This window comes from Dipodomys ordii, unplaced genomic scaffold, assembly GCF_000151885.1.
Source record: "Dipodomys ordii isolate 6190 unplaced genomic scaffold, Dord_2.0 Scaffold23, whole genome shotgun sequence".
Lineage (NCBI taxonomy): Eukaryota > Metazoa > Chordata > Mammalia > Rodentia > Heteromyidae > Dipodomys > Dipodomys ordii.
In genome coordinates this window covers 12,460,930-12,486,894 of record NW_012267239.1, presented here as the reverse complement: position 1 = coordinate 12,486,894, position 25,965 = coordinate 12,460,930, and the positions used below count along the sequence as shown (strand labels likewise).

Genomic DNA, 25,965 nt, shown 5'->3' with positions numbered 1-25,965 from the left:
AACCCAGGGCCTCAGGCATGCAAGGCAAGCGCTTTGCCACTGAGCCACCTTTCCAGCCCCATCCTCTTTGTTTATTTATATTAATTACTTATTTATTGAGTGGGTGACTGATCTTCCTATGAAAGCCTAGGATGCCGTAAAACCCAGAATCCTTCTGCCTCAACCTCCAGAGTTCTAGGATTATAGGTATTTCCCACCGTGCCTCACTCTAAATGTTTTTTGATCAGAGACATCTTCCTTTGCATTTCTCAGCATGAATGTCTATCTCAATTTTGATTCTGTAAAAATTATAAATAGAAAAGCTTGGTGGACATCCCCCTAGTCTTTCAATCTACATTATCTACATAATAAAATTTCTTGTTTCTTTCTTTCTCAGATTTGGGGATGCTGTGAAAGGTAATTTAGTGGTCGGTACCTTATCTTGGCCGTCCCCATGGGTGATTGTTATTGGCTCCTTCTTTTCAACATGTGGGGCTGGACTTCAGAGCCTCACAGGTGCACCAAGGCTCCTGCAGGCGATTGCCAAGGACAACATCATACCATTTCTGAGAGTAAGCAGCTCCCTCCTTTGTCTCCTCCTTCTCCCCAGGCTCTGCTGTTAGTAGATAAATACAGAATGTGGGGGTTTTGTACCAGACTTCCAGATTCCTACTAGGAGTTTATACGTGGTTGCTGTGAAGATGTTGAAAAGATAACTTGTTAAGACACTGTAGGCCAAAGGAACCAGGGCACATTTTCTAGGTCCTGTGCCTGAACCCTTCTCTCCTGTGTGCAGGTGTTTGGTCACAGCAAAGCCAATGGGGAGCCCACCTGGGCCTTACTTCTAACTGCAGCCATTGCAGAGCTGGGGATCCTCATTGCCTCTTTGGACCTTGTGGCCCCAATTCTTTCCATGTAAGAGCCACTTATTTCCTTGGATTATGTTTGTTTAGTGTGTAGTCACATAACAGTGATCATGAGAGTTGACCGAACACAGGTTCAACTTCAGCTGAATATTCTCAAGAACTGTTATGTAAGGTTAACTTCTATAAATTATTACAGTTTTTCCCTACCTATACAATTTCAAAAGTTCCTTCCCCTCCCCCACTTTTCTCCAGAGACTTACTTGCTAGGCAAGTACACCCCCCTGGCCTTCATTTCTGATTGGCAGTTGTTTGTAGCTTTGCTATACAGTTAGCTTTTATTCATTCACCCATGATTTGTTGGTAACTTGTTACCTCCATGATTCTGGGAATATAAAGACAGATAATGCACAGTATTAGGGAAGTGATGATAGCTGGAGAAACCAATGGTGCCTGTACGATGTGATGTGTGAACACCAGGCACTGTAGGTGCACTAAGGCAAAGAATCTGAGCAGAATACCATTTCTTTGTTGCTACTTTTTTAGTATTGGGGTTTGAATTCAGGGTTTTTCAGCACTTGATGGGCAAGTGCTCTACCATTTAGCCACACCTCCATCCTTTTTTGCTCTTGTTATTTTTGAGATAAGTTTTTGCTTTTTACCCACACTGACATGGAAGCCAATTTTCCTATTTGTGCTTCTCATAGCTAGAATAACAGGTGCATGCCCTCATGCCAGCTTTTTCTGTTGAGGTAGGGTCTGGTCCTCTGGGGCTGTCCTGGAACCAAGATCCTCACAATCTCAGCTTTCTGATGTAGCTAGTATTACAGGCATGAATTACACTGGCACCCAGCTTAGCACAACTTTTTTTTCTCTTTTTTTAGAAAGTGTCACTTGTACTTTGAAGGATGACTGCTTAGAAAAAAAAGGCAGAAGCCGAATGCTGGTGGCTCACGCCTGTAATCCTAGCTACTCTGGAGGCTGAGATCTGAGGATTGTGGTTCAGGGACAAAAGGCTGAGAAACTCTTATCTACAATTAATCACCAGGAAACCTGAAGTGGAGCTATGGCTTAAAGTGGTAGAACACTAGCTTTGAGCAGTGAACCTCAGAAACAGCACCCAGGCCCTGAGTTCAAGCCCCATGATGGACAAAAAAGAAAAAAGAAGCACTGATAAACATATTCCAAGCTGGGAATGTGTATACAGGAATGAGGAAGCTGGGTGCTGGTGGCTCAAGAGGCCTATAATCCTAGCTATTCAGGAGGCTGAGATCTGAGGATTGCGGTTCAAAGCCAGCCCAGGCAGGAAAGTCTGTGAGACTTATCTACCATAAACTACTCAGAAAAAGCCAGCAGTGGCGCTGTAGCTCAAGCAGTAGAACCCTAGCCTTGAGCACAGAGAGGCTCAAGGACCGACAGCCCAGGCCCTGAGTTCAAGCCCCAAGACTGGCAAAAAAAAAAAAAAAAGAAGAATTGAGGAATGTACCAAAAAAACTGAAGGCAGCGTGGCTTGAGTGTGTTGGAGAGTGTATCATTGGAGAGTCAGTAGACTGGAAAAGAAGGAAGGAGGAATGGAAACAGGATAAAACTGAGCCGGAAATGCTCATTGAAAAGCAGTTTGGGCTGTGAATTTGGCTTAGTGGTAGAGTGCTTGCCTAGCACACAGGAAGCCCTGGGTTCGACTCCTCGGTACCACATAAACAGAAAAAGCCAAAAGTGGCGCTGTGATTCGAGTGGTAGGGTGCTAGCCTTGAACAAAAAGCAGCTCAGGGACAGTGCCCAGACCCTGAGTTCAAGTCCCCTGACAAAAAAGTAAAAAGAAGTGAGAGTCAAACATAGTTGAAACATAAAGGAAGAGAAAAAGTATACAGATATTTAAAAGTATAATCAATAGGAATTGATAGATTAATTTGGAACAAGAGTGAGGAAGAGATTGGCACCATGGCTCACACCTATAATCCTAGCTACCCAGGAGGTTGAGATCTGAGGATCACGGTTCAAAGCCATCCGGAGCAGGAAAGTCTGTCAAACTCTTATCTCTGATAAGCCATCGAAGAGCTGAGGGACAACGCCCAGGCCCAGAGTTCAAGCCCCACGACTAACCAAAAAAAAAAAAAGAAAAAAAGTGAGGAAGAGGAAACCTGGGTTTTTATGAACAGCCAGTGAAGAATGGTTTTGCTATTGACAGAAAGCAGTTTCTTGGTTTCTGGGATTTTTTGTTTGTTTGCTTTTTTGTGCCAGCCCTGCAGCTTGAATTCAAGGCCTAGGCATTGTCCCTGAAATTTTGTCCAAGGCTAGTACTCTACCACTTGAGACACAACTCCAATTCTGTCATTTTAGTGCTTAATTGGAGGTAAGATTCTTGGGGAATTTCTTGCATAGGCTGGCTTTTCACTGCAGTCCTCAGATATTAGCCTTCTGATTAGCTAGCCACCAGCACCCAGCTTGATTTTTTTATTTAATCAAGGGTTAATGATCTAGAAATAGCTTCAGTACAGCAGTGTCTTCAGTTATGTAAAGTAACCCTCACATAAACACCTTACAAATCAGTTATTTAAACTAGCTCTCAAATAAACACCTTACAAATCAATCCCTGCTCTTACCCTTCTTACCCCACTAGGTTTTTTCTCATGTGTTACCTCTTTGTGAACTTGGCGTGTGCCTTGCAAACATTACTTCGAACACCCAACTGGAGACCCCGATTCCGCTACTACCACTGGTAAGTTTGCTCTTTACTCCTTTTTTCCCTTTGTTCTTCTTTTCTTCCCATCATTTAGCTTGAAAACTAAGGTTCTTTGACTAACTATTCTCACCTATTTCAATATTCATTATCACTTGACTCTACATCTTTTCTAATTTTCTCCTATATCGTTTTGTAATAACTTGTACTCACTAACAATAAAAATCAAAACTACAAAACAGGTATTTCTAGCCTGCCTCATTCAAGGTAAAAAAATCCTTTTGCAGACTATTTTCCCATTTTCCTCTTAGCTAAGCATTAGGTTTCATCCCATTTTATTTTTACTGTCATATTCTCATCTGTTTCATTTTTATACTCACTTCCTGTGAGAATTTACTTCATAAGTTAATGTGTCCGATGGGCCAGGCATCAGTGACTCTCATGCCTAAGATCCTAGCTGTTCAGGAGATTGAGCTCTGACGATTGTAGTTTGAAGACAGCCAGGCAAACAATTCTAAGAGACTTTCATCTTCCATTAGCCAGCAAAATGCTGGAAGTAGAGGTGTGGCTCAAGTGCTAGCAAAAAAGCCAAGCAAGAGTCCAAGGTCCTGAGTTCAAGTCTTAACACATGCACACATGCACGCGCACACACACACACAGACGCATGCATGCACCCATGCACACGCGTGCACACACACACACAAAATTTATGGCCTATTGAGTCAGGTGACCCAAACTATACCTTAATCCAACTGCTTCCAAGCTTTGTACCCTTCAACATATAAAATTTTACTTCACTCATTTGTAAAAGGAGACAGGTAAATGTAAACTGCTTATTAGTATAGTGGATAGCAAAATTCTCCATGAAATGCTGCTTCTCATCTCCTCTTGTAAGCTAAGAATTATTTGTTCCTGTCATATATGAACCTGCTGCTGCAATTCTCTTGATACTTTCCTGGCTTCACATATCAGTTGTGTGCAATGATGTACTCTTTATCTGTATAGCAAAAATATACATCTATAACCTTTTAACCTCTTTATAAGTTGAGCTTTACTTAAAAGTTCATGATGAACATGTTTGTGTTGCTATTTTGCTCTTATTATTTTTTTCTTTTATTATTTATGAGATTTAATCTCCTATTCACATTTCAGAGTTTTATCACATAGAAAGTTCATTCTACACACAGAAGAATTCAGTAGAGCTGGGAATGTGGCTTAGTGGTAGAGTGCTTGCCTAGCTAGCATGCATAAAGCCCTGGGGTCAATTCCTCAGTATCACATAAAAGAAAGAGCCAGAAGTGGCGCTGTGGCTGAAATAATAGAGTGCTAGCTTGAGCAAAAGAGGCTTAGGGACAGTGCTTGGGCCCTGAGTTCAAGCGGCAGGACTGGAAAAAAAAAGCAATAAATGTAACTGTCTCTCTAATTTATTTGATCAAAACAAGCTCTTGATTACTGTCTTATTAATTTCTATTTCTATGGCACATTTTTCTCAATATGCTACATGATTATGGTAAATTTGTAGGAATATTTATATAGAAAATTAAGATTCCATGTGTGGGAAATGTGGCTCAGTGGTAGTGTATGCCTAGCACCAATGAAGCATTGGGTTTGATTCCTCCCTCAGTACCACATAAACAGAAAAAGCCAGAAGTGGTGCTGTGACTCAAGTGGTAGAGTGCTAGCCTTGAGCACATCCAGGTTCAGGGACAGAGCCCTGAGTTCAAGCCTCAGGACCCACAAAAAAAAAAAAAAGAAATTATAATCATAGATATGGCTGTATGTTCATTTCCTACCTTTCAAATTAATTGTGCTTACAACTACAGACTTTTGTAGAGGCCCTGTTCATTTTGTTTACAGCAGTGGGAAGCATCTTGTAAACAGCTGCAGGCCCAGTACAAATCTGCTAACTGTATGTTGTCACTCTAGAATAAGGCAACCACAGAAATTGAGAATGAGAAGCCGGGCGCTGGTGACTCACGCCTGTAATCCTAGCTACTCAGGAGGTTGAGATCTGAGGATCACGGTTCAAAGCCAGCCTGGGCAGGAAAGTCTGTGAGACTGTTATCTCCAATAAACCACTAGAAAACCGGAAGTGTTGCTGTGGTTCAAGGGGTAGAGCACTCACCTTGAGCTGAAGAGCTGAGGGACAGCGCTCAGGCCCAGAGTTCAAGCCCCATTACTGACACAAAAAAAAAAGAAATTGAGAATGAACATTTAGAGACCATTATCATGTGGGATGGTAGCACAGTAGCTCAGTGATGGAATGCCTGTCTGGCATGTTCAGGGCCCTGGGTTTGAGGTACAGCGTCACAAAGCCAAGGACAAGGGGAAGTACTAAAACATGGGATAATAATAATAATCTTATAATTATTTTTTTATTTTTTATCACAGTATTAAGGCAAGTGATATTTTTTCTTATAAATAATTTTCATTTATTTTTATCTTACATAAACAGTAGTCCCCCAGACGGTTTTAAGAAGCACTCATAGCATAGGCTTCTTTTTTGATTCTTAGAAAGTAACCTTTATGGGGCTGGGAAGGTGGCTCAGTGGTAGAGTGGCTTGCCTTGCATGCATGAGGCCCTGGGTTCGATTCCTCAGCACCACATATGCAGAAAAAGCCACAAGTGGCGGTGTGGCTCAAGTGGTAGAGCGCTAGCCTTGAGCTGAAGAGCTGAGGGACAGTGCCCAGGCCCAGAGTTCAGGCCCCACAACCGGCAAAAAAAAAAAAAGTAACTTTTATGTTTTGTTTTTAAATTTTAGGACCCTCTCTTTCATGGGCATGAGTATCTGTCTGGCTCTGATGTTCATTTCTTCCTGGTATTATGCTATCGTAGCAATGGTAATCGCTGGTATGATCTACAAGTACATTGAGTACCAAGGGTGAGTGCAGACGTGACTGCTGGCTTCTAAAGTCTCTATGAATGCCTGGTTTGATAGGGTATGATAGTAGTACATGCCTGTAAATGGTAGCACTCAGAAGACAGAATACTTAGGAGGCAGAGATCAGGGGACTATGGTTGGAAGCCAATGTAGGCCAAAAAAAAAAAACAAGCATTCAAGGGACTCGGGTTTAGCCAGGGTCTGGATACCATAGTTGATCCCTGTAATCTCAGCTGTCCAGGAGGCACCCCACTGACAGGGAGATACAAGTGGAGGGATCCAAGCCCAGGCATAAAGCAACAGTGCAAAAAGAAACTGACGGCAGGAAGTAGAAGGGCTCCTGCCTAGCAAGTGTGAGGCCTCGAATGTAATTCCCAATACTGTCAAAGAAACAGAATTGCTAGTTTAGTTAGAGCAGCTCAATAAAAATTGCATCGAAGGCTGTGCGCTGGTGGCTCATGCCTATAATCCTAGCTACTCAGGAAGCTGATATCGGAAGATCACAGTTCAAAGCCTACATGGGCAGGAAAGTCTTACAGACTACAATAAACTACTCAGAAAAGGTCAGAAGTGGCGCTGTGGCTCAAATGGTAGAGCACTAGCCTTGAGCAGAAGAAGATCAGGGACAACACCTAGGCCCCAAGTTCAAGCCCCAGGACTGACATTATAAATTTTTGGTTGTTGTTGTTGTTATTGATCGTGGGGCTTGAACTTGGCCTGAGCACTGTCCTTGAGCTCTTCAGCTCAAGGCTAGCACTCTACCACTTGAGCCACAGCGCCATTTCCGTTTTTCTGATAGTTTATTGGAGATAAGAGTTTCCATGGCCTTTCCTGCCCCATCTGGCTTTGAACCGCAATCCTTCGATCTCAGCCTCCTGAGTAGCTAGGATTACAGGTGTGAGCCTGTAATTTTTTTTAAAGCTCAGGGATCGCACCCACACCCTGAGTTCAAGACCTACAACTGACCCCCCCAAAAAAGCATAAAAGACCCACTCATTTGCCAGCATTTATTCTCTTGACTATGTTACAGATAGACTTTTTTGTCACCAAGGGAAGCTGTTGAGAAAGTATGAGTGGAGCTGGGTGCTGGTGCCTCACACCTGTGATCCTAGCTATTCAGGAGGCTGAGATCTGAGGATCATGGTTCAAAGCCAGCCCAGGCAGGAAAGTCCGTGAGACTGTTATCTCCAATAAACCACCAGAAAACTGGAAATGGTGTTGTGGCTAAAGAGGTAAAGTGCTCACCTTGAACTGAAGAGCTGAGGGACAGCACCCAGGCCCAGAGTTCAAGCCCCACAACTGACCAAAAAAAGAAAGTATGAGTGGATCAATGAAAAATAACTAAAAGTAAATATCCATGTGACAATGATATACACAAATATTACTAGCTGGGTACCAGTGGCTTGTACCTGTAATACTACCTACTCAGTAGGCTGAGATCTGAGGATCTTGGTTTGAAGCAAGCAGAAATTGGTATCCAGTTAACCACCAAAAATGCTAGACTAGAAGATGGCTCAAGTTGTAGAGCAACAGCCATCAGCAAAAGTTAGCTGAGTGTACGCTCAGAAGCCCTGAGTTCAAGCCTTGGTACTGGCACACACAAATGTCTTTATTAATCTCATCACTGAAGATTGTCTCAGATGAAAGTAAGAATACTAATTAGAATTAGTTATTAGAATAACTTTGTATCAACTAGAATTTATAATAACTTTCAAAAATGATGAGTAAATATCATTTTGATTCATGAGATTCTGTTATTTTTTTTCCTATTGTTTTCAAAATCGTTTTAAGTCCTGGGTATAGAACAATTCCCTAATCCAAATTGCTATTTTACAATGTTGGTTTTTGGGGGATTTTTGGTCGGTTGTGGGGCTTGAACTCTGGCATTGTCCCTCAGCTCTTTAGCTCAAGGCCAGTGCACATTTGAGTAGTGCGCTGTACCATTTGAGCCACAGCACCACTTCCAATTTTCTGGTGGTTAATTGGAGATAAGAGTCTCATGGACTTGCCTGCTTGGGCTGGCTTTGAACCGCGCAATCTCCAGATCTCAGCCTCCTGAGAAGCTAGGATTACAGGCCTGAGCCACCAATGTCCAGCAACATTGTTAGTTTTGAATAGAGACCCAGGACTGAGTGAGAGACCCTCCAGCTTTCATTCTGTTTTGGCTTTTGCTTTTGTGTCAGCTCTGGGGCTTGAACTCATAGCCTAGGCTCCGTACTTGAGCTTTAGAACTCAAGCCTAGCTCTCTACCACTTTGAGCAACAGCTCTATTTCTGCTTTTTGTTAATTGGAGATGAGAATCTCGTGGACTTTCCTGATCAAGCTGGCTGTGAACCTCAACCCTCCAATCTCGGCCTCCTGAGTAGATTACAGGCATGAGCCACCAGCACCTGGCTTCCAGCCTTCATTCTGAAGTATTTGTATAGTACAGCACTGGTGAGGGTGGTGTTTGCCTACTCACAGCGGGTTCTTTATTTGTAAACCCCATAACTGGGTTTGTTGTCCTAATAAATTGAGTAACATGAGTTATTGAATCTTGTGCGTATGTTACTTAAGGTTCTAAGGACATGAAGTCTGCCTTCTCTGTTCTGTTTTCTCGTAGAGCTGAGAAGGAGTGGGGTGATGGCATCCGTGGGCTGTCCCTCAGTGCAGCCCGGTTTGCTTTGCTTCGGCTGGAGGAGGGACCTCCACACACCAAAAACTGGAGGTAAAGAAACCACAGTGAACATGCTTAGCCCACAGTTATCACCACAGATGAGCTTTACTGACTATAAAGTAAGGAACTCAAGTGGCTCAAGGGATAGGCGTGATGGACACTTTCAAATTATTCCAAATCCTCCTTCGAGTGATTTGTGATCTCACCGTGATTTGTGATCTCACCGTTCCTCTTGAAGACTGATGGGTTTGAGGTAGCAGTGGGGAGAACTGGCAGTAATCAGGGACCTCATGCTATAGGGGCTGGCTCTGTTCTCTTCCTCCAGCCAGACTGTATATTTCATATGGCTCTCCTGAATTGTGTTTTTAGGCCTCAGCTGCTCGTGTTACTGAAACTGGATGAAGACTTACATGTCAAGCATCCTCGTCTCCTCACCTTTGCCTCACAGCTTAAAGCAGGAAAGGGTCTCACTATTGTGGGCTCTGTCATCGTGGGGAACTTCCTGGAGAACTATGGTGAAGCTTTGGCTGCTGAGCAGGTCAGCAAGTCCAGACACACTGACTTAGTGGAACTTAGCTTACAGCTTGTGGCCCTAACAAGGAAGACTCAGACTTCTCAGTTTATCCTTTCCTCTGTGATCTAGAACTGTTCCTGCTTAGTGCTGATGACTTTTTTTCTTAGATGGGGTCTCCCCCATAGCCCAGGCTGGCAAATGAACTAACAGTCCTCCCATCTTGGCCCCTTGAGAGTACACCACACCTGACTCCATGGTGACTTGAACAGTCCTATTCTGCCAAATAATAAAAAGAGCCAGAAAAAACAAACATGTATTCTTTCTACTCACCTAAAGCTTTACTAACCTGTAAGGTGTTTTTCACAGCTAAGTGTTAATTTCAGTTAGCCTGCACACATTAATCTGAACAATGAGAGAAGTCATGTAAGTAAACCTAGCCTTACAGCCATGACGAAGGTTCTTAGACCTTGTCCCCGTAGTGGTAAGGAACAATTTTTCTTACTCTTTACTAACTTACATGGTTCTGTGAGCAAGATTCATTTGCTATTTCCCACCTCTGGACGAGAAATTTTTTTTCTGGGAGGAAGTAGTTTATAATCAGTATTTATTGCACATGATCAAACTTTGGAGAAAATTTCAACTGCATTTAAAAAATTTCCTGGGTTTCATTTTGGAACACTTTGCAAACCCTAAATATTAGAAACAAAGACAAACATTAGAAAGTTGAGGAAATTAACATAAGAAGCACAAAGTTGCAAATAAAGTTTTTCCCTCCTCTTGAGTCCAGGTTCACCCCTGTCCCCGTCACACCATGACCTAACCTGTGCCTTTGGAAAAATCATACCATCTCCATCTCCACACCACTGTTCCAGCCCCTTTTCTGTAAAAGTGGATGAGATATTAGCTCTAAATCCGCTTGAATAAGTAAGGTTGTAGTAAGTCAAATACAGGACTTGTCAGTCACCCCATTAAAATATCAGAAAGGTTATAAGGATGGGGGATGCAGAAGGGAAACCTTCCCTGAGAAAACATTAAAGGTGAACTGAATAATCAGGTTAATTTCTGAAGGGTAAGTCAAGGTGTAGTTGGTGGACAAAGGAAGTACTTATCAAGTTCACAATAGCACCTCACTGTAAAAGAACTCTGTCAGTATCCACTTGGTGGAGATGCCTGTTCTTAAATTCTGGTTTGTTAAAAGGAAGAAAGCCAGGCACGATGGCCTCTCCAATTCAAGGTCAGATTAGGTAGGTAGTACTTGAAATGCAGCCAGGTGCCGGAGATTGCAACTATAATCCTAACTCCTCAGGAGGCTGAGATCTGAGGATCGAGGTTCAAAGCCAGGCTGGGCAGGAACATCCGTGAGACTCTTATCCCCAATAAACCACTCAGAAAACTGGAAGTGGCACTGTGGCTCAACTGGTAGAGCGCTGGCCTTGAGCTGAAGAGCTGAGGGACAGCGCCCAGGTCCAGAGTTCAAGCCCCACAACTGACCAAAAAAAAAGAAAAGAAAGTACTTGAAACGCAACCACCAGTTGGACACACCTATTATTCTAGCTGTGTGAGAGGTTGAAATCAGGTGGATTATGATATTAGGCCAGCCAGAGCAAGAAAGTTTGTGAGACTCCCATCTTAGTTGAAGAAATTGGATTTGTTGTGCACCTGTCATCCAGCTGTGGTAGTAGAGGTGAAATAAGATGACTGGGATCTAGGAATAAGCCTGGTAAAAAGTAAGATCTCTAACTCATGCAAAAAAGTGCTAGAGATATGGCAGCATCTACCTAGCAGGCAGGAAGGTGTGACACCGAGTTCAAACCCCAGTGTGGCCCAAAGAAAACAAAAAGGAAAAAATGCGGAACAGAGGAAAAGGTAGACACACAGACATTTGACTACAGATGTAAAATCAGATACTGAGCACATTTCACTGGAATAACTAACTCTTTAGACTTTTCTGTAAGAGCTATAGTCTGCGTAGTTTGGGAAGAGATCCAGGATGAAGTAATTGGCTGCTGAGTTTTCTGTCTCTTTCAGACCATTAAGCACCTAATGGAGGCAGAGAAGGTAAAAGGGTTCTGTCAGCTGGTGGTTGCTGCCAAGCTCAAAGAGGGCATCTCCCACCTCATCCAGTCCTGTGGCCTCGGAGGCATGAAGCACAACACGGTGGTGATGGGCTGGCCCAACGGCTGGCGTCAGAGTGAAGATGCACGCGCTTGGAAGACTTTTATTGGTACACAGCGCTTCCTCTACTAAGTAGGGGGAAGTTAAACCCCTCTCACGCCAGCTGGGGGGTGTGGAGTACATCTGTAATCCCAGCACGGGGGGAGGCTAAGGCAGGACGGTTGCCAGTCTCAAAAAAACTAAACCAAAATCTCCCTTCTGCCTAGCTGCCTAGGGACTATGCCATTGTTACAGCATAGTCCCGAAAGCCACCTTAACAAAACAACCTGCTGGGCTGGGAAGGTGGCTCAGTGGTAGAGTGCTTGCCTTGCATGCCTGAGGCCCTGGGTTCGATTCCTCAGCACCACATAAGCAAAAAGAAAAAAGCTGGAAGTGGCGCTGTGGCTCAAGTGGTAGAGCACTGGCCTTGAGCTGAAGAGCTGAGGGACAGCGCCCAGGCCCAGAGTTCAGGCCCCACGACCGGACCCCCAAAAAAAAAAAAAACCTGCTGTAAGCGATGATAACCTGATTTATCTACCCAGCTTTACATTTCTTTATTATCAGCACTGTCAAGTACTGTCCTGTTTTATGATTCTGCAAATTGAGGTTTGGAAGGATTGTCCTTCAGCATCAAAAACCTGCAAATAGCTGGTGGCTCATTTCCTGTATTCCTAGCTACTCAGGAGGTTGATATGTGAGAATCATGGTTCAAAGCCAGCCCAGGCAGGAAAGTCTGAGATTCTATCTCCAGTGAACCACCAGAACCCCAGAAGTGGTGCTGTGTTTCAAAGTGGTAGAACACTAGCCTTGAACAAAAGAGCTCAGGGACAATGCCCAGGCCCAGAGTTCAAGCCCCACGACTGATGGGGGGGGGTTAGGGAGTAGAAACGGGGGAAGACTGGTTCTTAATTTAGCTGGGTGCTGGTGGCTCATACCTATCATCCTAGCTACTCAGGAGGCTGAGATCTGAGGCTTGCAGTAGAAAACCAGCCCTGGAAAGAACATCCATGAGACTCTTATCTCCAATAAACCACTCAGAAAACTGAAGTGGCGCTGTGGCTCAAGTGGTAGAGCGCTTGTTTTGAGCTGAAGAGCTGAGGGACAGCACCTGGGCCCGGAGTTCAAGCCCCACAACTGACAAAAAACAAAAACTGCCAACTTGGATATAATCAGAGTGTATCTAGTGACCTAAGCCAACCTTCTCAGCTGAATGATTAGTTATGTGTTTATTTCTCAGGGATTTTTGTTATTTAATGAGGATACTTTCCTCAAAAAAATGAGAGTGAGAGGCTGGAATTGTCTTAGTTGGTAGATGCATGAAGCCCTGGGTTCGATTCCTCAGTACCACATGAACTAAAAATGCAGGAAGTGGCACTGTGGCTCAAGTGGTAGAGTGCTAGCCTTGAGAAAAAAGCAGCTCAGGGACAGCACCCAGGCCCAGCCCAGGACTGGCAGTTATCCCTGTTTTCCTAGCTTGGAAGGAAGCAAGCCCGGCTTGAAGACTTCTGCTTATCCCAGCTCTCCTTTCCTCCCTAGGCACAGTTCGAGTGACAACTGCTGCCCACCTCGCTCTGTTGGTGGCCAAAAACGTGTCCTTCTTCCCCAGCAATGTGGAGCAGTTCTCTGAGGGCAACATCGACGTGTGGTGGATTGTCCATGACGGGGGCATGCTCATGCTGCTGCCCTTCCTGCTGAGGCAGCACAAGGTGCATAGTAGACCACTCTGGAGGCAGCCCCCGCCACTCCCTGCCACTCCGCTTCCCTCCCCCCCACTTCACCCCACTCCCCTCCCCTCCCCTCCGCTCCCCTCCCCTCCGCTCCCCTCCGTTCCACACAGTCCTTTTTGATGCTATAGTGTGGGGCTTCATGTCTGAAGAGATGGGAATTAGAAGTTTGTTGTTGCTGTATTGTTTTGTATTTGACTAATTAAGTAGCTAATCTGAGACCTGGGGAAAAACTAACTCATGAATATATCTCTAAAAGGAGACGGAAGTCAGTCTATCAAAAGACGCTTTAAGGGTGTGTGTGTGTGTGTGTGTGTTTGACCGTTGAGAAGACTAAGTTGAAATGTAAAATAGTAAATGTAGTCTGCCTGGAGTTGTCAGTTATTGTCTGGATGAAGTGCCCACCTAATGTGTCATAAGTGAGGACACGTCAACATTGGCAAACCCCCAACACACCTCAGGCAGGCCAGGGTTCTACAGTGCTTTGTGGCTGGTTGTCTTCAGTGCACTTCAGGTACTGTCTACCTGGAGGTAGTATTGTACCCCAAGGTTGAAGGCTGAGTACTGCAAAGGCTCTTCCTCCCAGTTCTGTTTTCCCTGTGTTTCTAACTGGTGGTCATCTCAACCCTCAGCCCCTCTACCCTCCTAGAGATGAGGAGCTGGGTCTGAAAGTCCCAATCCAGGAATCCTGCCTTGATCTTTGGAGTGATCAGCCCCCATCCTGAGCAAAGTATGTGGGACCTGCTAGCTCACGGTCAACTTACTGGCACAGAAAACTGCAGTCACTTTGGAGATTCCGAGTGTTCTGAGAGTTGTATGACAACTGTAAACTTGACAGTGTTACAGGAGCCATCTTTTCTTATGCCTGTTTGTTTTTTTTCTTTTTTGAACTCTGGGCCTGGGCGCTGTCCCTCAGCTCTTCAGCTCAAGGCTAGTGCTCTACCACTTGAGCCACAGCACCACTTGCAGTTTTCTAGTGGTTTATTGGAGATAAGATTCTCACGGACTTCACTGCCCAGGCTGGCTTTGAACCGTGATCCTCAGATCTCAGCCTCTTGAGTAGCTAGGATTGCAGGTGTGAGCTACCAGTGCCCGCTTATGCCTGTTTTTTTTTTTTTCATGTATGAACTCCAGGCTGGGAATGTGGCTTAGTGGCAGGGTGCTTGTCTAGCATGCATGAAACCCTGGGTTTGATTCCTCAGTACCACATAAACAGAAAAAGCAGGAAGTGGTGCTGTGGCTCAAGTGGTAAAGTGCTAGCCTTGACCAAAAGAAGCTCAGGGACAGTGCTCAGGCCCTGAGTTCAAGCCCCAGGACTTGAGAAAAAAAAAAAAGGAAAGAAAGAACTCCATAAGCTGGGCACCAGTAGCTCACATTTATGATTGTAGCTACTTCAAGAGCCTGAGATCTCAGGATTGAAGTTCACATCCAGCCCAAGCAAAATAATCCATGAGACTCGTATCTCCAACTAACCAGCCAAAAAAGCTGGAAATGGAGGTGTGGCTCAAGTGGTAGTATCACAGGTCGAGTGGGAAGGAGTACGAGGCCCTGAGTTCAAGCCCCAGTACCAGCACAAAAAAAAAACTTCTAAAAAGAAAGGTATGGATAACAGATGTCTGTAATCCTAGCAGGTGGAGGCGGCGGCAGGAGGATCAGAGTTCAAAGATCAGACTGGGCTACGCAGAGAGGTGTTGCCTTGGGGAGGGGGGACAGAGACCCTGCTGGCCCAGATGCCAATGGCTCATGTCTATAACCCGCACCACTCAGGTGGCTGAGCTCTGAGGACTAAGACCTAGAGCTGTGCCACACCAAATAGTCGTAGAGATTCTGTGTCTGTTCAGCCAGGAAAAAGACATACGGAGATGTGACTCAAGTGATAGAGTGCCAGCTGTTCACAGAAAAAGCTGAGCAAAGAGGCAAGGCTCTGAGTTCAAGCCCAGGTATCAGAAATTTAAAAAACAACCAAACACCTGCTTAGAACTGCATTTAATTTGTTGTTTAGTAGATCAAGGTTCTAGGGTGGAATACCTCAAGTTTCAGGAAACCCCTTTACCACTACCACCCCCCTCCTTTTTTTGCCTCCTTGAATCCAGTCCCTTACATTCTGGCCTTTTGATGTAATTTTCCATATACCTGTGGCACTGTGTCAGGTGTGGCGAAAATGCAGCATTCGAATCTTCACAGTGGCCCAGCTAGAAGACAACAGCATCCAGATGAAGAAGGACCTGGCCACCTTCCTGTATCACCTGCGCATTGAGGCAGAGGTGGAGGTGGTAGAGATGGTAAGAGCCGGGACCCGTCCCGCCACCTCACCCTTTCGTCCTAGAACCTCTTCTCGTTGGGAGGCAGTTCAGCTGCAAGTGTAGGTCAACCTGCTAATTCCAACAAAACCCTAACTTCACAGTCTAGATAAACAGGTGCATACATTATGTGATTGGGCTACTTTTATTATTTACATAGTACTCACATTTCTGCTAGATTCTTATCTGTGTAATACATTTTATTAATTTTTAATTCATACTTAAAATCACACATAACTACATAAATACAGGCTAGATCATTAGTTTTGTGTTTCAAGAAAATACATGAGATGTATTTTCTAGAGCCTCTGAATTTGATCTGCCTTCCCAAAGTAATGTATTTGTGTAGCCCAACAATCTGAACAAAACAGGGGTGTAAAGATGGTTATACTAGGTTGGATTTGCGTGGAAATTAAAGGTTATGGCTTACCTTCTTCTGTCTTTTGCCCACTGGGTGATGCCTGTGGCAGCATGACAGCGACATATCAGCTTATACTTACGAGCGCACTCTGATGATGGAACAGAGGTCCCAGATGCTCCGGCACATGCGGCTTTCCAAAACTGAGCGTGACCGAGAGGTAAGATCTGACTGCAGTCATCTGAGTCTGGTTTTGAAGAAGTCGGACGGTGAAGGGAATGACGCCATGTTGTTTTCACAGGAAAGCAAATTATTTCCTTCTTGGTTCATTACTTATCCCAATATAACCCCATATTGGGTCAAAATAGTTGACACGTGAAAGGAAATTAGGTAAGATAACCATGTTGCACCTTGCTCAGGCACAGTTGGTGAAAGACCGGAATTCGATGCTCCGATTGACCAGCATTGGCTCTGATGAGGATGAAGAGACAGAAACCTATCAGGAGAAGGTGCACATGACTTGGACAAAAGACAAGTACATGGCATCCCGGGGGCAAAAGGCCAAGTCAATGGAAGGGTTCCAGGACCTACTTAATATGAGGCCGTAAGTTTTCCCACTCACAAGCTTACCCCGTGACATTCCAGTCAGTGACACAGATGCCAACTGTCTGAACACACCAGAGGACCACTCCAAATCCAGCCATCTGCTTTGCTTACCACTGAATATAAGCTCCCACTTAAACATTGCATACAGTGAACCATCTTCTGTGTCTCCATGCAGTTCATCTCCATGGAGATGCTTACAAGAAAACACAGAAAAAGAAAACCCAGTGATGAGCACTGTAAAGACATTGTTTTATTCACCATTGTCCTCTGGCTCAAGTCTTCTAAGCCTGTGACGATCTTTTTTCAGTCTTAACTTCCTCTTTCTCCCCGTCTAGGGACCACTCCAATGTGAGACGGATGCACACAGCCGTGAAGCTCAATGAGGTCATCGTCAACAAGTCTCATGACGCAAAGCTGGTTCTGTTGAATATGCCAGGCCCACCCCGAAATCCCGAGGGGGATGAAAACTGTATCCTTCCCGAGTGTGGAGCTACTAGCAGGGAAAAAGAACCTTCCTAGTCTGTTTCTTTTTTTCTTTTTTTTTTTTTGTCGATCGTGGGGCTTGAACTCTGGGCCTGGGCGCTGTCCTTGCGCTCTTCAGCTCAAGGCGAGTGTTCTACTGCTTAAGCCACAGTGCCACTTCTGGTTTTCTAGTGATTTATTGGAGATAAGAATCTCACAGACTTTCCTGCCCAGGCTGGCATTGAACCGTGATTCTCAGATCTCAGCATCCTGAGTAGCTAGGATGACAGGCGTGAACCACCAGCGCCCGGCCCTAGCCTGTTTCTTAGATGAGAAAAGAATCAGTCTCTGCTATATTTTGTTTTTGATGAAGACATAAAGCCAAGGCAAGGATCCTTAGGTTTTTAAAGCAGGCATAAAATTGGTTTTGGAAATTACACAGCTTACGAAATTGGCAGGAAGCCTGAAGATTCAGACTCAGAAAAAAATCTGGAATAAGAGCCTTTATAGGGCTTGATCACCAGGCAAGGGTAACTGCGGGAAGTGACAAGCTCCAGACATTGTTCATTCCTTACGTCCATCTATTAAAGCCAAAGTATCTGGAGCTTAAATCTGATTTCTCTAGCTTAGGTTGTGCAGCCGTCCCTTGCTTAGAAGAATACTGCAATTTTCTGTCTCACAGGAATAACGAAAGTAGGAGACCTGATTAACTGAATGGAAATCAGGGCATTAGCTGACCATAGAGTAAAGGGTATTTAAAGACCAAAAGAAAATCTTTTTCTATTACATAGACTATTTGACTATTAAGGTTTTCATTCCTTGAGCACCAAAGGATATGTAACTACTGGAATATATACACAGAGAAACTGTAATGATTGGGTCTGGTAAACTCGGCTGCTTGTTTTTCCCTCTGATACTGGGAGTTGAGTCCAGTGCCTAATGCATGGTAGACAAATTTATATCCCTTGGTTTTGACCCCAAACCTCATTTTTTGTTTTTTGACATGAGATCTTAATTGCTTTGCCCTACTACTGTCATGGAGTTTCCTTCCTGGGCTGGCTTCAAACAGCTATCAGCCTCCTGAGTAGCTAGGATTATAGGCGGGAGCTGCTGGCATCCAGCTGGTTCAGTTCAATAACATTTAGAAACTAACAAAGGACTTTCCTGCTCTGAATATGTAATTAAGCAGCATGGCCGGTTTGCCGCTTGCATGGTGCACCCTTCTCCTTGACAACTTCTGAAGACATGGAGTTCCTGGAGGTGCTGACGGAGGGGCTGGAACGAGTCCTCCTGGTGCGAGGCGGTGGCAGCGAGGTGATCACCATCTACTCGTAGCCCACTCCCGGAGCACTGCTTGCCACGCCTCCCCGAAGGCTCGTCCTCTGCAGAAGTGACCGCGCTCACACCACGCCCACTCCCGAGTCTGCTCTCTGCACACTGCGCTGAGCCTCAGGTACTTGCTCAGAAGAGTACAAGTAGATGTGCTCTGGCTGCCATTCCATCTGCTGTCCCAGCAGAAGCAGAAAATAGTCCCTCGACATCAAAAGAGCCATTTCTGTACCAATAGAATGCAAGTTAGAATTAACAAGCAAAGCTGAAGGCAGTAACTGATTTAAAAAGAAAAAAAAAAGGCTGCTAGAAATTTAGCTAAAGAGTTAAAGCAAGCACATCCGCAATTATTAAGGATCAGGCTCAGTAGTCATGGTTCAGTGAAGTCATGGTTCAGGGTGGCAGGCAGAGACAGCTTCACCTCACTAGAGCTCATGGCTAAGTACTCAGAACTGTCCTTGTGGGGTGACCTACCATAGCAAGACAAGATGGAAGACATCTGGTTTTCTTCAAATTGACTCTTGGGGTAGTAATGTACAGAATCCACGACATGGCTCAAAGGTACCCCGAAATACCAAGTTTAAGTATCTACACTGTCCGTCTAAATTCCAGCCATTTGTTTCCCTTATGACCCATTCTTTGGTATTAATGCAGGCATTGTTATCATGGAAATTGTTGTTTGTTTTTTTTTAGGTAGTTTTCTTTAGGTTCTCTCCAAATGGCTGAACTAAGGGAATTCAAAGGGTAGCTATTAAGATTTACTGAAATACAGTCTGTGGTTATCTGTGTAACACAAGCAATACATACATGGTGAATTTGAGAAGCATACAGGCCAGTAGTTTCTCCTTTCCCTCTTTGTATGCCTAGTTTGTTGACATAGGTTTTTAAAAAAATCAAGGAACAAGTACTAGGAAGACTGGCTAAAATGCTTTGAAGCTTTGGACCATCTTTAAAGGGAGAATTCTATAGTGGAATTTTAAGTTCTAGAGCCATACTCCTACAGTGCCAAAGTTACTGAATTGCTACTCCTTAGACACTTAAAAGTGACAGACAAGGAACTTCTCTCTCACTGAGAAAGCTATGATCACAGATGACTCGAGGCCACTTGCCTAAACTCTGGAAGTAAGACCATTCAACCCTTTCAGTTTTATTTTTCATTCTGACAGTTACCAAGCTGTGGTCTACTATTTGTTTTCCTTTCCAAAATGCTCTACATGTGCCAAGCTCAGCATTCTGCCTACTACTTCATTAATCACAAAACATCTGGCTTCCAGCCTAGGAAACTTATCAGAGCCTACAATATGGCTGCTTTAAACGGACTTTATTAATAGTGTCATTCCTCTTTGATTACTGAGTAGGAACAAAGCTGACACTAAGTCTCACAGATCATTTGGCCCAGAAACAGAAAAAACGCTTCAGTATGGCTTTCAGAACAAAAAATGGTTTGTTCAGGAACTGTTTACAGATCCCAAGGCGACACTCCATTCATAGGTGAGCACAGCAGTAATGGGTCAGGTCTCCTGAGGTCCAGCATCTGCAAAAGGTCAGCCTGCCCAGGACTTGTTCAGCGTTCACATGTACCCTTGGCCAAACTGATAGATACTTTTTCCATACAGAATATAGACCAGTATTTGTGAAATATAAGGTTAATTTCAGAAGGGCTGTTTGTGGTTGGAGCGAAGAATCTTTTTAAAGAAATAAGGGAATTAGTGGATATTTGCAAAACCATTATTTCAGGCCCTAAAACAAAATCACTGTTACATGGAAAATGGTTATTAGGCCAGATTTACTGATCTGTCTAGTGCATTTCGTGTGTATGTGTTGCTTAGGTTGTTTTGTCTGCAAAGCGTCTTGTCTCTTTTAATCACTGCAAATAAAAAGCAATATAAAAACTTGATGAGAGAGAATGCACCTTAGGGAAAGGGGATTTATATTTCAAGAGGGAAGAGAAAGATCTTCTCCTGCCTCTTGGATACGAGGACTTCCAGGGCAGGTTATAGAAATACACGTTCTACCACCACGGGCCCTGCCTTCCATATACAGCCGTCTTCAAAGCTGGCATTTAACAACAGGTTTGCTGGACAGGGGCACCTCCCCCAGCACGGGAAAGGTCACCACTGTCGATTCCATTGCCTTCAGTTCCTGTGGCTCCAGGGATCCCACCAATCATCCACCCCCATCCCCGCGTTAAATACTCCTCATTGTGGGTCTTAGAAGTCATAGTTACCCTGTAAGCATATTTACGTGCTCTTTTTTCTCGTTTTTTCTTTTCATCATGTTTAATTTGCATACAGCATTGGTTTCTCACTTTTCCCACATGCGTCCCCAATAGAATTATTTCAGCTTATGTTAAATAGCAGTAAAATATAGATTCAAAGGAAATTTGTGCAACTTTTTAAAAGCATTTAATTTATTGAAACACTCCTGTTTACATAGTTCTGCTTGTATTGTTTTGCTCTGTACTGACACATAAATAAAGTTTTCTACATTATTTTCAGGCAGGGGTTGTGGTAAGATTTTCTTTTGTATTTGTAGTCATATTATCATTTAGCGTTTGTCTCCTCACCATGGAAAAGAGATTTTGGGTATTGTCAGTGGTTATTTTAAGAGTGAGCACATTTAGGAGCTACTAGGCCTAGAGCAGGATATAAATAAGGTCCATTTACTTTAGGTTCAAGGAGCTTCTTTCTCAAGTTCACAAAACGAGTCCTCCACCACTGAACTCCATTCTCTGAAAGAAGAAACAGGAAGTGAGTGATGAATGAATATTAAAATAACTTCTGGAATCAAGTAGTTAATACTTTTAATAGCAAGCTGTAGTTTGCCTTATAATTTCCAAATTCCTACTAGCTTTTATTACTGAAGAAATGTATTCTAGGGGCTGGGAAGGTGGCTTAGTGGTAGAGTGCTTGACTAGCATGCATGAGATCCTGGGTTCAATTCCTCAGCACCACATACACAGAAAAAGCCAGAAGTGGCGCTGTGGCCCAAGTGATAGAATGCTAGCTTTGAGCAAAAGGTCAGGGACAGTGTCCAGGCCCTGAGTTGAAGCGGTAGGAATGCCCTCCCCACCCCCACAAAAAAGCAAACCCTAATACCAACTCTTTAGTTTCCTACCATCCGATAGATGAGGCAGCTAGCCACTCTGTATAACAGTTGCTCCAAATTCAGCTTTTCTTTAGCCTTACCTCTGGAGGCTCGATGAAGGCTAACCAATCTGACGCGTGTGTAGGTAACAGCCCCATGGACTGGCACTTGTAAACAGCCAGTGCCAAGCCCATCAGGTTCCCAATGAGATAAACCAGACCCTGAAGAAACTTCTGACTTGAACTCTCTAGCATCTTGAAAGCTGTTGAGATAACAGAAGCTGTCACAACCCCAGTCACTTTCTTCCCCTCAGTGTGAATCAAGCCAGCCATTTGTTGATAGAGGTAGACTCTCAGTAAGAGGGCAAAGTGGATCACCAAAGGTGAAGAGAAAATTAGGATCACTACTTACCACTACCAACACTTGTACCCTGCAAAGCCTCTAACCAAAAATTATACCCAAAATTGTGTCTTCAATTATTAAAATTCAGGTTATTATTGAAGAACAGTACTGGGGACTGGGAAGTTGGCTCAGTTGTAGAGCACTTGCCTAGCAAGCATGAAGCCCTGGGTTTGATTCCTCAGTACTACATAGATAGAAAAGGCCAGAAGTGGTGTTGTGGCTCAAGTGGTAAGAGTGCTGTCCTTGATTAAAAGCAGCTCAGGGACAGTGCCTAGCCCCCGAGTTCAAGCCCCAGGACTGGCAAAAACAAAAAACAGTACTTACTGATCAAAGTTCAGCAAAATAAAACACCAGGAAGTAGGTACTTGGAAGAGGTGGAGTGGGGTCAAGGGGAAAAGGGTGGACAAATGCAGAGGGGGATACTGCAATGTGTACCCTACAAATTAAGAGTGAGGGAAGGGCTGGGGAGGGGTGACACTGATCAAGTTATATTCAAAACCTCCCTTGTTAAGTGGAAATTCCTTTGTACAGCTACTTCAGAGATGATTAAAAACTCTAAAGCATACTTACTGGCTGAAATGGCCATGAGGGCCTGGACCGGCCGCCAGGCCATCATGCACACCATCATGGTAGGGAAGATGGAGATGGTGTTGCCGGCCATGTACATGATGAAGAGGTTCATGGGGATCTGTTTGAGGGGGCCCAGGGCGATGTCCCAGCAGCGCTGAAACACACATACGATTTACATGCTGGTGGGTACGTCCTGTACCTACCACAAGTCTGTCCAATGATCAGAATTCCCAGTTCCTTCCTGAGTGAGCAGACCAAACTCCAATACCCTTCCCTTCATGTCTGCAACACGAGTTCTCCCTTCTACTATAGAAAAAAGTGCCCTCTCTTGTTAGCATTGTTCTGGATGTTTCCTGGGTATCTTTTGGGGGGGGGGGGCAGCAGTGGGGGAAGCTGGTACTGGGGTTGAACTTGGGGCCTTCTGATTACCATGAACCACTCCTTTTTTGCAGATTATGACACATGGAGTCTGCAGACTTTTTTGTTCTGTCTGACTTCAAACTGCAATCCTGGTCTCCCTCCTGAGCAGCTAGGATTATAGCCCTGAGCCACCTATACCTGGCTCAGATACTTTTTTTTTCCTTTCATGTGATTTTAGCTAAAGATTTTCCTGCGTTTCTTCTTATACTTAGGCAGCTCATCACTGCCCCTTTTGTAACTGAAGAAATAGGCAAATCCACATAGTTGAAGACAGTATACCTCAGTCAATAACAGATAAAACAGGTTTTAAGGTTTTAATAGATGATCCAACTGACATAACATTGTACACACTTACAATCCTAGCTATTCAGGGGCTGGAGATTTTAAGTTTGAAGCCAGCCTGGCAGGAAAGTCCATGAGATTCTTATTTTCAATTAGACACCAAAAGCCAGAAGTGGAGGTGTAGCTCAAAGTGGCATAGTGCCAGCCTGGAGTGAGGTCAGTGAGTCTGAGGTTCTAAGTTCAAACATAGAAGCACTGCCAAAATAGGGTGCAAGAGTAGTTAGAAAATCCCCTATGGAAATTAGCAATCAAATCATATGGAAAGTACTGATAACAATACCAAATTTGCCAGACATGGTTAGCTCAGGTGTTGAAATGTGAGGATCTTGGTGGTTTAAAGCTAGCTTATGCCAGGCACTGGTGGCTCACACCTGTAATCCTAGCTATTAAGGAGGCTGAGATCTGAGGAGCCCGGGCAAGACTCATCTCCAGTAAACCACTAGAAACCCGCAAGTGGTGCTGTGGCTCAAGTGGTAGAGCACTAGCCTTGAGCTGAAGAGCAGGGACAGCACCCAGGCCCAGAGTTCAAGCCTCATGACTGACCAAAAAAAAAAAAAAAATTAGCTCAAGGAGATAAAGCTGAGACATCTCTAATTAGCCAGCAAAAAGCTGGAAGAGGAGTGGCTTAAGTAGTAAAGTGACATCCTTTAGCAGAAAAAGCTTAACAAGAGAGTGAGGCCCTGAGTTCAAACTCCCATACAGCAAAGTACGGGAGCTACAGTTGAACTATATTTGATATGGTTCCTTACAAATCATCCATACAATGGAATGGTCATAAAGTTATTTTATAATCTTTCTGAAATAGTTTGATAATTTGTGTATTTATTAAGTACCTTAATGTGCCAAGATGAAAAAGTATAGAATACTTAACAATAAAACGATCTATAATGGCTTCTTCATTTTCATGTGAAAAACCACATGTATTTCACGAAACAAAAGTCAAATAGGAATAAGCAATAGTAAGAGAAATGAAAACAAAGTTTTCAAGCACCATTCTAGATACTTGGGATACATATTTGACAGTTTCCAAGATAATAAAATCACTGTCATAATAGAAGGCTGATATGAGAGAATGTTCACTAATAATTGAGAGTAACTGAGTAGGAACGATGGAACTTATGGTTTGTTTTATTTATTTATTTTTTACTGGTCCTGGGGCTGGAACTCAGGGCCCTGGCGCTCGCTGTCCTTGAGATTTTTCACTCAGTGCTAGTGCTGTACCACTTGAGTCACAGGTCCACTTCTGGCTTTTTGGTGGTTAATTGGAAATAGCATTTCAGACTTTTCCTGCTTCAAAACAGTGATACTCAAAATTATCAGACTCCTGATCAACTAGGATTGGCATGTGGCCTGCTTTTATCTGGTCTTGGAAGTGAGGCCCTCAAGCTTGCCAGTCAGGTGTTCACCACGTGAGCCACACCTCCAACCCTTTTTTGCTTTAGAAGTTTTTCAGATAGGGTCTTGAGTTTTTGCCTAGGCCAGCCTAGACCGTGATCCTTCTTAGTCTCAACTTCCTAGTAACTAGGATTACTAATATGACTCAGATGACTGCTATGTTAGATTGGATTAAAGAAAGGTGCAAGGTAGAATTGAGACCACTTAGAATTTTACTGCAGAAAGGGGTGCAGTAGTGGTTTCATGAGGATACTGACTGTTAAAGCTCACCAGATCGTTTAGAGGATCTCAACTGGAAGCAGTGTGCCATGGGGAGACAACATCTGCTATTGTCACAACTTGGAAAGAGAGCTACTGGCACACACAGCATAGCTCCCTCCAGCCCCCAACCAATGCCCCAAATGTCAACAATGCTAAGGTGGAGAACGCATGCTTTAGTAGTTGACCGTGGTATACATAAACTACACCTCAAAAGAATTCAGTGTTTGCGTGTCTGTGTGCATACATATGTAGGCATAAATACATACACAGCACACATGAGTTCTTAAGTCCACTGCAAACAATCTGAGATTGGGATGGTGACTGCGTTCAGGATGACGAATGAAGGCAGTAAATTAAAGCCCCATAGTACATCCTGGCCGATTACACGTGTGGAGTCCTGGAATTTAAGCAGAAAAGGGTGAATTCTCTACTGGAAGGTGTTGCCACCGACCATTTTCGACCTCCTTCCACACTTTATCTTACTGGTTTGTGGGTTTTTTTTTTTGGGGGGGAGGAGGGCCTGAACTCAGGGCCTGGGCGCGAGCGGTCTACCACTGACCCACAGCGCCACTTCCAGTGTTCCGGTGGGTCATTGGAGATCAGAGTCTCACGGCCTTTGGCCCGGGCTGGCTTCGAGCTTTGAGCCGCGATCCTCAGATCTCAGCCTCCTGAGTGGCTGCGGTGCAGCGTCCGGCCCGGACATCTCCTTATTCTCCGGTTGTTAAGCATTCTGACTGAGGACCAAAGCAGTCAGGGCAACGGCCGGCTGCGGAGCGCGGCGCGGGCAGGACGGCGGGGGGCGGGCGGTACCTTCTCCACCAGGATCCGGTCCGTCTCCTGCACGCTGGTGTCCGGCACCTGCTTGTCCAAGTACCCGACGGGGTACAGTGAGTCTCCCTGGCCGCTGCTCCGGTCACTCCGGCCCCTGAAGACCGAGCCCAGAGACCCCAGCTGCAGCCTCCGGAGCCGCGGACGCACGCG

The 25,965-nt window shown here is 44.4% G+C and overlaps 2 protein-coding genes across 4 annotated transcripts in view; one reads left to right on the top strand and one right to left on the bottom strand.

Annotated features, from left to right (window-relative positions):
• Positions 1-21,004, top strand: part of Slc12a6 (solute carrier family 12 (potassium/chloride transporter), member 6) — a 64,476-nt gene extending 43,472 nt beyond the window's left edge. For all 3 annotated transcript variants that reach the window (XM_013014373.1, XM_013014374.1, XM_013014375.1), the window contains 13 exons: positions 377-551; positions 776-894; positions 3,463-3,561; positions 6,285-6,404; positions 9,007-9,111; positions 9,430-9,598; positions 11,603-11,798; positions 13,265-13,434; positions 15,603-15,734; positions 16,223-16,330; positions 16,530-16,714; positions 17,052-17,185; positions 18,422-21,004. In XM_013014373.1, coding sequence (XP_012869827.1) covers positions 377-551; positions 776-894; positions 3,463-3,561; positions 6,285-6,404; positions 9,007-9,111; positions 9,430-9,598; positions 11,603-11,798; positions 13,265-13,434; positions 15,603-15,734; positions 16,223-16,330; positions 16,530-16,714; positions 17,052-17,185; positions 18,422-18,513 — 1,804 coding nt within the window. In that variant the 3' untranslated portion in view covers positions 18,514-21,004. The remainder of the gene's footprint in view (positions 1-376; positions 552-775; positions 895-3,462; positions 3,562-6,284; positions 6,405-9,006; positions 9,112-9,429; positions 9,599-11,602; positions 11,799-13,264; positions 13,435-15,602; positions 15,735-16,222; positions 16,331-16,529; positions 16,715-17,051; positions 17,186-18,421) is intronic.
• The window catches only part of Emc4 (ER membrane protein complex subunit 4), a 6,128-nt gene continuing 907 nt past the window's right edge, over positions 20,745-25,965 (bottom strand). The window contains exons 2-5 of the mRNA XM_013014310.1: positions 25,795-25,942; positions 22,567-22,720; positions 21,696-21,856; positions 20,745-21,238 (exon numbers count right to left, since the gene is read on the bottom strand). Coding sequence (XP_012869764.1) covers positions 21,203-21,238; positions 21,696-21,856; positions 22,567-22,720; positions 25,795-25,942 — 499 coding nt within the window. The 3' untranslated portion in view covers positions 20,745-21,202. The remainder of the gene's footprint in view (positions 21,239-21,695; positions 21,857-22,566; positions 22,721-25,794; positions 25,943-25,965) is intronic.